The sequence below is a fragment of the Mytilinidion resinicola genome (assembly GCF_010093595.1).
Source record: "Mytilinidion resinicola strain CBS 304.34 unplaced genomic scaffold BDZ99scaffold_9, whole genome shotgun sequence".
Taxonomy (NCBI): domain Eukaryota; kingdom Fungi; phylum Ascomycota; class Dothideomycetes; order Mytilinidiales; family Mytilinidiaceae; genus Mytilinidion; species Mytilinidion resinicola.
This window is the reverse complement of record NW_022985445.1, coordinates 516,900-526,121: the sequence shown is the minus strand read 5'-3', so window position 1 is coordinate 526,121 and position 9,222 is coordinate 516,900. Positions and strand designations below refer to the sequence as shown.

The following is a 9,222-nucleotide window of genomic DNA, read 5'->3' as shown; positions in this document are numbered from 1 at the left end:
AGCAGAGCCGTGGTTCTATTAAGGCCGGCGGCCTGCTCATCACAACCTTCTCCCTTTCTCTTCCTCCCAGATTCCCGAGACAGTCGTTAGTCTCGATGCCAGCTTAGCTTTCCTCGGGAAAGTCCCTACAGTCGTGACATCGTCTATCCTCGAGCCATCGACAGAACCTTGACATTTTCTTTGTTACGTACTGCATGCCACTTTCTTCAACCGTCATTACGCACAATCTGCCAGCACCATCTTCGCATCTCCGGCTTGCTATCTGGGTTAAACCAGCCGTCAGTCCATGGTGTTGAACTGACATCCCTCACACCTATACGTTCAATCAGCATCGAACATCCCAGTCGTAACCAGGGACATGCCGGCCACCCCAACACCTACCCCACGTATCCTGATATACCTCCTCCGGCACGACCTTCGACTGGCCGATAACCCAATATTCCACGACCTCTCCCGAATCTCAAGATCATCAGCATACAAGACTACCGCCTCATTAGACCCACCATCACCGCCCATTTGCCACTCACCCTCGCCGCCAAAGCCGCCCACTAGTGCGCGACATCAAAAAGCATATGAGGCATCCGGGCCTGCGCTTGCGGAAAAGCTGGGCGTGACGCATTTGCTGCCGTTGTATGTCTTTCCAGCCAACCAGATTGAAGTCTCTGGCTTCATTTCCGAAGATGACTCCGGAACTTCAAAGGCGAAAAGTCCGTATCCGGAAGCGAGGAGCGAAGTGGGTGGATTCTGGCGCACGGGGCCTCATCGAGCGAAGTTCATTGCGGAATCCGTGTGGGACTTGAAAGGGAAGCTTGAGAGGCTGGGCTGTGAGTCTAGTGTTGTGACGAGAGTCGGCCTAATGGGAGATATTGTTGACAACATTGTCTCGTGGTACTCCCAACAACGTCAAGGGGAGGTTAATGGGAAGGTAGTGGGAATTTGGATGACGGGAGAAGAAGGGACTGAAGAGGCGAGAGAAGAGAGAGATGTCAGGCGTGTTGCTGAAGACGAGGGGATCGACTTTCGGATCTGGAAAGATGAGAAGTACTATGTGGACGAGTAAGTTGTGCCCCTTTCAATCTCTCTCCTACCCTTTCATGAACACTAACCAATGAACAGCCGCGACCAACTCTTCACCAATATCTCAGACCTCCCCAACGTCTACACCACCTACCGCAAATCCCTAGAACCCCTATCATCCCGCCCACGCCCAGTCCTCCCAACACCCACCCGCCTCCCGCCCCTCCCCGACACTCTTCCCCCCCAGCAACCCCCCTTCTCCATCCCCACCACCCTCACCACCCTCAAATCCGCGCTCCTCGCCCCTCTCGAAGCCGACCCAACCCTCGGCCTCCCCACCCCACCCCAATGGCCCCCGCAAACCACGAGCGCGCACCCCTTCCTCGGCGGCGAGCGCGCCGCGCACCAACGCCTCACGCACCTCGCCTCCAGCGGCGCCATGACGGCCTACAAGAGCACGCGCAACGGGATGCTCGGGCTAGACTTCAGCACCAAGCTGTCGGCATACCTGGCCTACGGCTGCCTGACGGCGCGCCAGGTGCACTGGGCCATGGTCGACTTCGAGGCGGGGACGGGCGCCGACGGCTTCGGCGTCGCGGGCTACGGGCGCGGCGAGAACGAGGGCACCGCCGCCATCCGCTTCGAGCTGCTCTGGCGCGACTACATGCGGCTGTGCGCGCGCAAGTTCAAGAGGAGCTTGTTCGACATCGATGGGTTTCGCGGCGCTGAGGGTGCGGAGAGCAGCAACGCCGCCGACGACAACAACTCGCCGCAGCCGCCGAAGCGGTGGAAGTACGTCGACCGCAGCAGCGGGCTGGGGGACGACCCGGCGAAGACGCGCGAGGCGCTGCTGCGGTTTCTGAGCGGGACGACGGGCATCGGGCTGATTGATGCGTCGCAGCGCGAGCTGTTTTTGACCGGGTATACGTCGAATCGCGCGCGGCAGAATGTGGCGAGCTTTCTGGCGAGCCATTTGGGGATCGATTGGAGGTTGGGGGCCGAGTGGTATGAGAGTATGCTGATTGACTATGACATGGCGAATAACTGGGGGAATTGGCAGTATGTTGCGGGCGTGGGGAATGATCCGAGGCAAGGGAGGGTGTTTAATCCCGTGAAGCAGGCGCTGGATTATGACGCGCAGGGAGAATATGTCAAAGCGTGGGTGAGAGAGCTGAGGGACGTTGACTTGGGGGAAGAGGAGAAGGGGCATGTGGAGGTTGAGAAGTTGATGGGTCTATTCCAAGCATGGAGGCTAGATTCAGTGGAAAAGGAGAGGTTGGGGTTGACCGGGGTCGAGAGCGTCGAGCACCCTCTGATTCGGATACCCTTCTCCGTTACCAAGTCAAGAGGCTCGGATGGTGGAAGCTCACGAAGTCGGGGACGAGGCGGTAGCTATCGAGGACGCAGTAAGGGTCAAGGGGCAAGACGACTCGGTGATATGGACAGGGCGGCGCGGGTCGGAGGAACGTACTAAGTAATTCATTGTATGGAGGAAGTGGCCTGTATTTGGGATCCAGCGTTAGCTTTCATTAGGATAAGAATGGAATACCCTGTCTACTCACAATAGCTACAACCGTGTCTGGCGTTCTTCGAATTCGAATCTTAGTTTCGACGTATTGTGCGTAATTGTACGAAATCTTATGAATCCAATCGCAAACGACGTCTGTTATTAGACGCGAAGGATACGCGAAGGGCATCCAGTGCAAGCATCGTGTAGTATTTACATGGTCTGCTGGGGGAAATCTGAAGTCGAGTCAGCAACACTAGGTTAGTGATAGGACGGGGAGGCACCTCTGTGCGTCTTTTGTTGCTTGCAGTTACGAAATCAACTGCGTAGATTCTTTTTTGTTGGACGCGGAGGTCCACGCCGCGTGCACCTGTCGTATTCACTTTTCAATACCGAAGTAACGGACTCGGACTCGGGTCGTCGTCAACAGCGTATCGAAAGCCAGTCAGACCACCTTCGCAAAGGCTTCGTCCTCTTTTGTTGCTTAGAGTCACCAATCGAACCGCGTGAGATTTGTTTTGCTAGACGCGTAGGTCTATGCGGCGTGCACACAGTGTAAGTAGTACTTACCACCGAAGTAATAGACTCAGAATCAGGTCGTCGTCGAAAGCAATTCGGAACACACTTGGAGCACCCCCGCGGAGACTTCCTCCTCTTTTGTTACTTAAAGTCCCCAATCGAACCGCGAGAATCAAGTTCTCACAGACGTTGAAACCGCGAATATCCCCTCCTCGACGGCGGCAGAACAAAGTTGCGAACCTCCTCTTCCGGCAACTCTTGGCAAGCCGCGAGGGCTTCAAAAAGTGTGGAGTCCTGCATACCCACCTCTATGTCAACGACTCGAAGTACCCACCTCTTGAAAAGCACCTCAAAAATACTACTCAACCGTGCGATTCACGTCTCGGTGTCAAATTTGTGCTAGCTTGCGTGGTTGTGGAGCTATTTGTTGAAAGGATGCGGTAGGCTCGAAACCCCGACAATTTCTCTTCTCGCACTATCGTATTGCCGCCGCCGGCGGACGGCCCCAGATTCGCAACTTTGTTTCGCCGCCGCCGCGAAGTAGGATTTTCGAGCCTCCCGCCGTCTTTAGGCCCTCTTTACAAGTAGCTCACCAACCACGCAAGCTAGCACAAATTTGACACCGGGATGTAACTCGCACGGCTCGATAGTATTTTTGAAGAGCTTTTGGAGCAATTGTTGGTCCAAGTGGTGGAGTTAGAGGGGGGGTTGCAGGACTCCACACTTTTTGAAGCCCTCGCGGCTTGCCAAGAGTTGCCGGATGAGGAGAGTCGCAACTTTGTTTTGCCGCCGCCGGGAAGCAGGTTGCTTAAGTCTTTCCGTTGCTGTTTATCGTTTGAATGGATAGCTCAACGATCACGCATGTTAGCTCGAATTTGACACCGGGACGTGCCTCCGACAGCGAAGTAGTGTTTTTGAGGAACCTTTCGAGTCAAAATTCCGACGCGTCGTCGAGTTGGAGGGGGCTCTTGAAAGGACACGGGAGGCTGGAGTCCGCGTAGCATGCCACTTTACGTCTGCTCTGTGTAGTTTCTCTTTCCTCAATAGAAGTAACTGGCTTAGGATATCACTTACCTAAGAAGCCGAATCAGGGGCAGGGAACAGTTCAGTGTTGAGAAGTATGAATTGGAGCCAGTCCGATCTCTACACCACGGGTCAGTCTCGTTCAATACGTGTCCCGAATCAGCATCACTTGCCTTGTCTATCGCCCCATTACCTAGCTTTACACCAATTTTCAGAGGTTACATCCCTCGCACCGTGACTTCAGCTGGCGGAATAGCCTAAGAGCGAGGAGTATAAACGGGAGCCAGTCCGCTATCAAGAATCTAGACCAAATAGTCGCATGCTCGATCTTAATGCAACGTCATCAAACATAGCACCTGTCAAAAACTCGGATGCTGCTAAGAAGATATTGGGAAAGTATCTCATAAAATCGAAAACAAAGTGGTATACATGCCCCATAATCCTGGACCCTGTTCATCTCGTTACCCAGAAACGCCCAGGTTTTCCCAAATATGCAGATGCCGTAATCATGCATACCACACAGACGGTTGTTGTTCCTCCTCTTGACAGCGATGATCATATGCATCGCTCTGAACTCCTCTATAGCAAACAGGACTTCGATAAATCCAGCAGGTTTCGCCAGAAGGCTCGGCAGTGATGCTAACATGAGGCGTCAACTACATGACAACGCAATTGTCGGCCTCATGTTGCTTCTGGTTGCTTCTGCTTAGCCTTTCTCGACTGCGCTGTGCCTTCGCTCCGCCGCGCTTGAGCTCGTCTAGCCGCTCTTGGGCTTTGGGGAATTTGTATGCTGATGTAAGTTAACAAAAGTAGATCAAGTCAGAGCACGCATGCGTGAACGAATTGCTTGCACAGGCACCAAGAGAAGGAGGCACTCACCCGCTGCACGCCCGTACCACCTCTTTGCCTCCTCCAAACTCCTCGGACACCCAATTCCAACCTCGGTATAATAGCCCATGGCAAACAGAGCCTTCCCAAGCGGCGGTTCAGCACAAGCTGCCTTACGAGCCCAAAGGTACGCCTCAGTATCGCTCTGCTCCAGGATGCCAGGACTGCCAGTCAAATACCACCCGGAGAGCGCCAGTTCGCTCTGGTGCTCCTCTTGTGCCGCTGCGCGCGAATACCACGCAATCGACATGCGATGATCGACCGGGCAACCCAGCAATCCGAATTCGTACGACTGTGCGATTCGGAACTGGCTGAACTTGTACCCGAGTTCGGCAGATTGTCTGAATAGGCTCAGCGCGTATGGTTCATCTCGGATGATGCGCTCATTGCCGGTCTGCGCTTCATAGAGCAGACCAAGTTCGTGCAGCGCGTGCGGGTTGTCTTCATCTGCGCGTTCTGCAGCACGCTTGAGCATGTTGATAGCCTCGCCGAGATTCTTCTGCTGCCCCAGCAAGCCTTTGAGCAGGATCATGCCAACCTTGTACATAGCAGCCGTGTCGCCCAGCGCTGCAGCACGTTTGTACCACTGCACAGCCTTGAGCGGATCTTTCCGCGTGCCGCCGCCATCCTCGTTGCCCATCTCGCAGCAGACAGCGGTGCGGTACGCGCTAGCAGCATGGCCAGCTTTGGCAGCCGACTGATACAACGTGAAGGCCTCTTTGGGGTCAACTTCGAGCCCCAGGGAGCCTTGCCCGTAGCAGTCAGCAAGATAGAACATCGCCTCTGGATAACCAGCGTTAACGAGCTTTTTGACGATCTTATGCGCTTCCATGACGAATTTCTCACGATTCTTATTGCGAGTGCGGGTATCCGCGCGGCCTCCTTCATCAGAAAGAACAGCAGCTGCCTCGACAAGTTTCTTCGCAAGGAGAAGTCCGGTCTTATGGTCTTTCTCGGCAAGCTTGAACGTGTTTCGAAGCCTATTCAGCTCGTCAAAGGTTACAGGGTGAGGAGCTGATGCCCGTTTTTGCAGGGGAGGCATGGCCGAAGTCTGTGGGGCTCCGTTCTGCGCTCCAGGAGACAAATCGTTGTTGTATTGTCGGACTGGAGGAGGTTTAGCAGGTGGTTTGCTTGACTGAGGAGATGAGTTGTGAGGTTGGTCCATCAGCCCAGGGCGCACGGGCATGGGGTGTGATGGCAACGCATCTGGATTGCTACGACGACTTGGGGGCATGTTTTGCCTTTGGTTCATTGGCCCACCGGCCATCCCAACTGGACCTCCTCCATACTGGTCTCCCGGAGGACCTCCCGATGGACGCTGCATAGGCATACCGCCAATCTGTGGAGGTCCTCCTCTCGCCATACCTGCAGGGCCGGGATCAGACCATTGACTCTGCGCCGAAAAGTTGCGGTTCAACGGTGGTTGACCCTGCCGCTGATATCTGGGGTCGTTCATCGCGTAGTCTTGTGGTGGTTGATTGGGCTGTCCCGGTCCATACATTGGCGCCGGCTGGCCTCTCCCACCCATATTTCCAGGTGGCCCACCTTGCATTTGTGGTGGTCCACGAGCGCGAGGGTTACCCTGATATCCGTTTTGACCAGCAGGTGTTGACCCCGTTCGTTGGACCGACGGAACGATTGGAACCGCAGGAATGTCCCCAGGCATTTCAAAAACGAACCCCTCGGCCTCCTTTTCGTGTAAATTAGGTTGAGAACGGCTCTGCTGAGCCTGCTGATAAAAGTTGTTAGCTTGTGGTGCTTGGTGGCCTGAATATGGCTGAGATATTGGAGTAGATTGAAGGTGATGATCAATCGAGTCCCCTCGACGATGTCCAGCCCCGTTCGTGTGTGGGATTGCGTCGAAATTCGGCATATCTCCCTCCATTGCGGAATCCTTTTTGCTCCCATGCCGACTATGAGAAGGTTCAGCTGCGCCATAGTAATCGTCATATAGATCTTCGAGGCTTTGACGTCCTTCCTGCTGATACTGCTGTTGCGGTAAAGGCGGAGGATTTGGCTGTATTGGCCGACTATCTAGTTGGTGAACGGGGTGATGATTGGACCCATTGCTGCCATGATGGCTGACTCCCGAAGCCGTGGCTGGCCGAGGGGGAGGGATGTAGCTTGGGGACTCAGGGCCGTGGTATCCTGCTGTAGGACCGGGTTCAGCCCACTGAGGTTCTAGTGATCGCTGAGAGTTCTGCTTATTCGGCCTTGGAAGTTCTTGAGGTAAAGTCATCGCGCGCTGCGTGTTGGGACCAAACCCTTGTTGCATTGGCGAAATTGGAGGAGGATTGAAATCTTCATGGCCACGCCTCTGAGGCGGCGGGCGAGCGCCTTCCACATGCATTGGCGATGGTGCTTGTTGCATGTGTTTCTGATGCTGAAGCGGCTGGCCTCGTCCGCTTCCTTGAAACTGTCTCGGGTCTTCACCATAGTTATCTGGCGGTCCATAACCCCGCCCTCTCCCCGGCGGTGGATTCCGATGTGCATGTTCCTGTGGAGGGCCACGAGGCGCCGGGCCTGAACGACCTTGACCCCTTCCTCTTGTAGGCGGGCGGCCTTGGTGATTATCTGGATGATCATGATCATTAACGTTCATTAACGACATAGCCTCGTCCATGGATCCAGTCGTGGGCTTTGACTTCGGCTTGGTCGTGGGGAAAGAAGGAAAGGGGTTGTCCTGGCTCATGGTTACAGGAGAGGTCGGAGACTGAAGTATTCTCTGTTTGGCTTTGAATTGAGTCAGTACTGTCTTAGTCTGTGTATATTTGAAGTATCTCAAAGGTCATACCGGGTCCTCTTGGTTGTTGATGGCCCGGATCCACCATGTGTGCCCGCCCATTGCCCCTTCCGCCAGAATCGCCTCTTTGCATGCCGCCATTCATGGGGCGACTGGGCTCAGCCGGTCGCCCTCCTCTCTGATCGTATCCTCGGCCCTGTTCCTGATACTGAGGCTCACTATACGCTTGTCCTGGTCCATAGGGATCTCGTGGGGGCGGCATTCTTTGCTGTGGATGCCCTTGAGGAGCCCCGTAAGCTTGGTTCTGCGGAGGCGGCCGTCCCGTATGTCCATTCACGTCTCCGTAGCCACCCTGATATTGCTGATGCTGCGGAGGAGGCCGCTGGCCTGCCATGTTCCCATTCCCCCAGCCTTGCGCCTGTCTCGGGTCCGCGTAGCCTTGCTGATATCCATCATCCCAACCGGCGTCCTGTCCCTGGTCATAGCCATTATACTGGTCATTCTGATTGCCGTAGCCCGCGGGCTGTTGTCCTTGTGGGAGACCTTGCGGAGGTCCTTGATTATAGTACTGTCGCGGAGGCGGCTGGTATTGTGAGTGTTGATCGTACGCCATGGCGCTGGCTGCGTTTGCTAGCGCGTCCGTCTGTGGTTCTCAACGCGCTTCGGAGGTCGTGTTGAAGGAGAGGTATGCGGCGGACGGAGCCATACACCACGACGACCCACCAACGCGCACAGGTACTAGTGTTCGGGGCGGCTGGAAATAGCAGAGTGGAGACAATTGCAATAGGAGGCGTCCGGGGTAAGCAGCGAAGTTAGGCGCTCGAGGGGGCTGGCACTGCGAGTCGCACACAGCACTCCGGGCAGAGTTTGGAGTGGTGGTCGATGCTGAGGGTAATTGTGGGCCTTTCGAGGACAGGTGTGAAAGGGAGACGGTGTCCAGCACCGCGTCCAAGAGAATGCTTTAGGATGCGGGCGCAGCGGGAGCCCTGGAGCTCTGGAAGGCCCCCAGCAGCGGATGACGGCCCAGGGATGGTTCACGACGTCCAACGTCCTTGAAACCGAAACGCCACAGGGATCGGCGATATGCGCAGCCACTGGGAGGGCCAAGACAGGGACAGCGGACGTTGGAGAGGGAAGCTTTCCGGGGACAGCGTGGCCGATGGAGCCCAGTTGTGCCCTGCCCGCTGTCGACAGGCGGGAGATTCGCGTTGACTGAGATAGATTACATCAGGACTCGCTGGCTACATGTCATCGCGACACAGCGCCGAGGGGCATGAGCGGTTTCAGCTGGGCGCGTCACGATGCCAATCGAGCAGCATGGGCAATGCTGCATGTCACAGGCCGTTGAACCGCGACGCCAGTGCCCAATGCGAAGCAGCATGATGCAAGGCCAATAGGAGTCGTGAAAATTCAGGGCATTACTGTGGCGCATGCGTCGCGCGCCACAATTGCACCGCCACGATCCGATCCGCTTCCAATCCATCTCATGGCGTCGTTCTTTTGCCTCCACTTACCACACCAGCAC

The 9,222-nt window shown here is 55.6% G+C and overlaps 2 protein-coding genes across 2 annotated transcripts; one reads left to right on the top strand and one right to left on the bottom strand.

Moving 5' to 3' along the window:
* Positions 1 to 358: 358 nt before the first annotated feature.
* BDZ99DRAFT_386847 (cryptochrome) lies at positions 359 to 2,491 on the top strand (the record flags this gene model as incomplete). The annotated part of the gene is made up of 2 exons (XM_033715490.1): positions 359 to 1,056; positions 1,387 to 2,491. The coding sequence occupies 2 exons, from the start codon at positions 359 to 361 to the stop codon at positions 2,489 to 2,491; spliced, it is 1,803 nt and encodes a 600-aa protein (XP_033576981.1).
* A 2,231-nt stretch (positions 2,492 to 4,722) lies between these two features.
* BDZ99DRAFT_386701 (HCP-like protein) lies at positions 4,723 to 6,188 on the bottom strand (the record flags this gene model as incomplete). Its single annotated transcript, XM_033715488.1, has 2 exons — positions 4,723 to 4,856; positions 4,946 to 6,188. The coding sequence occupies 2 exons, from the start codon at positions 6,186 to 6,188 to the stop codon at positions 4,723 to 4,725; spliced, it is 1,377 nt and encodes a 458-aa protein (XP_033576980.1).
* Positions 6,189 to 9,222: the final 3,034 nt, after the last annotated feature.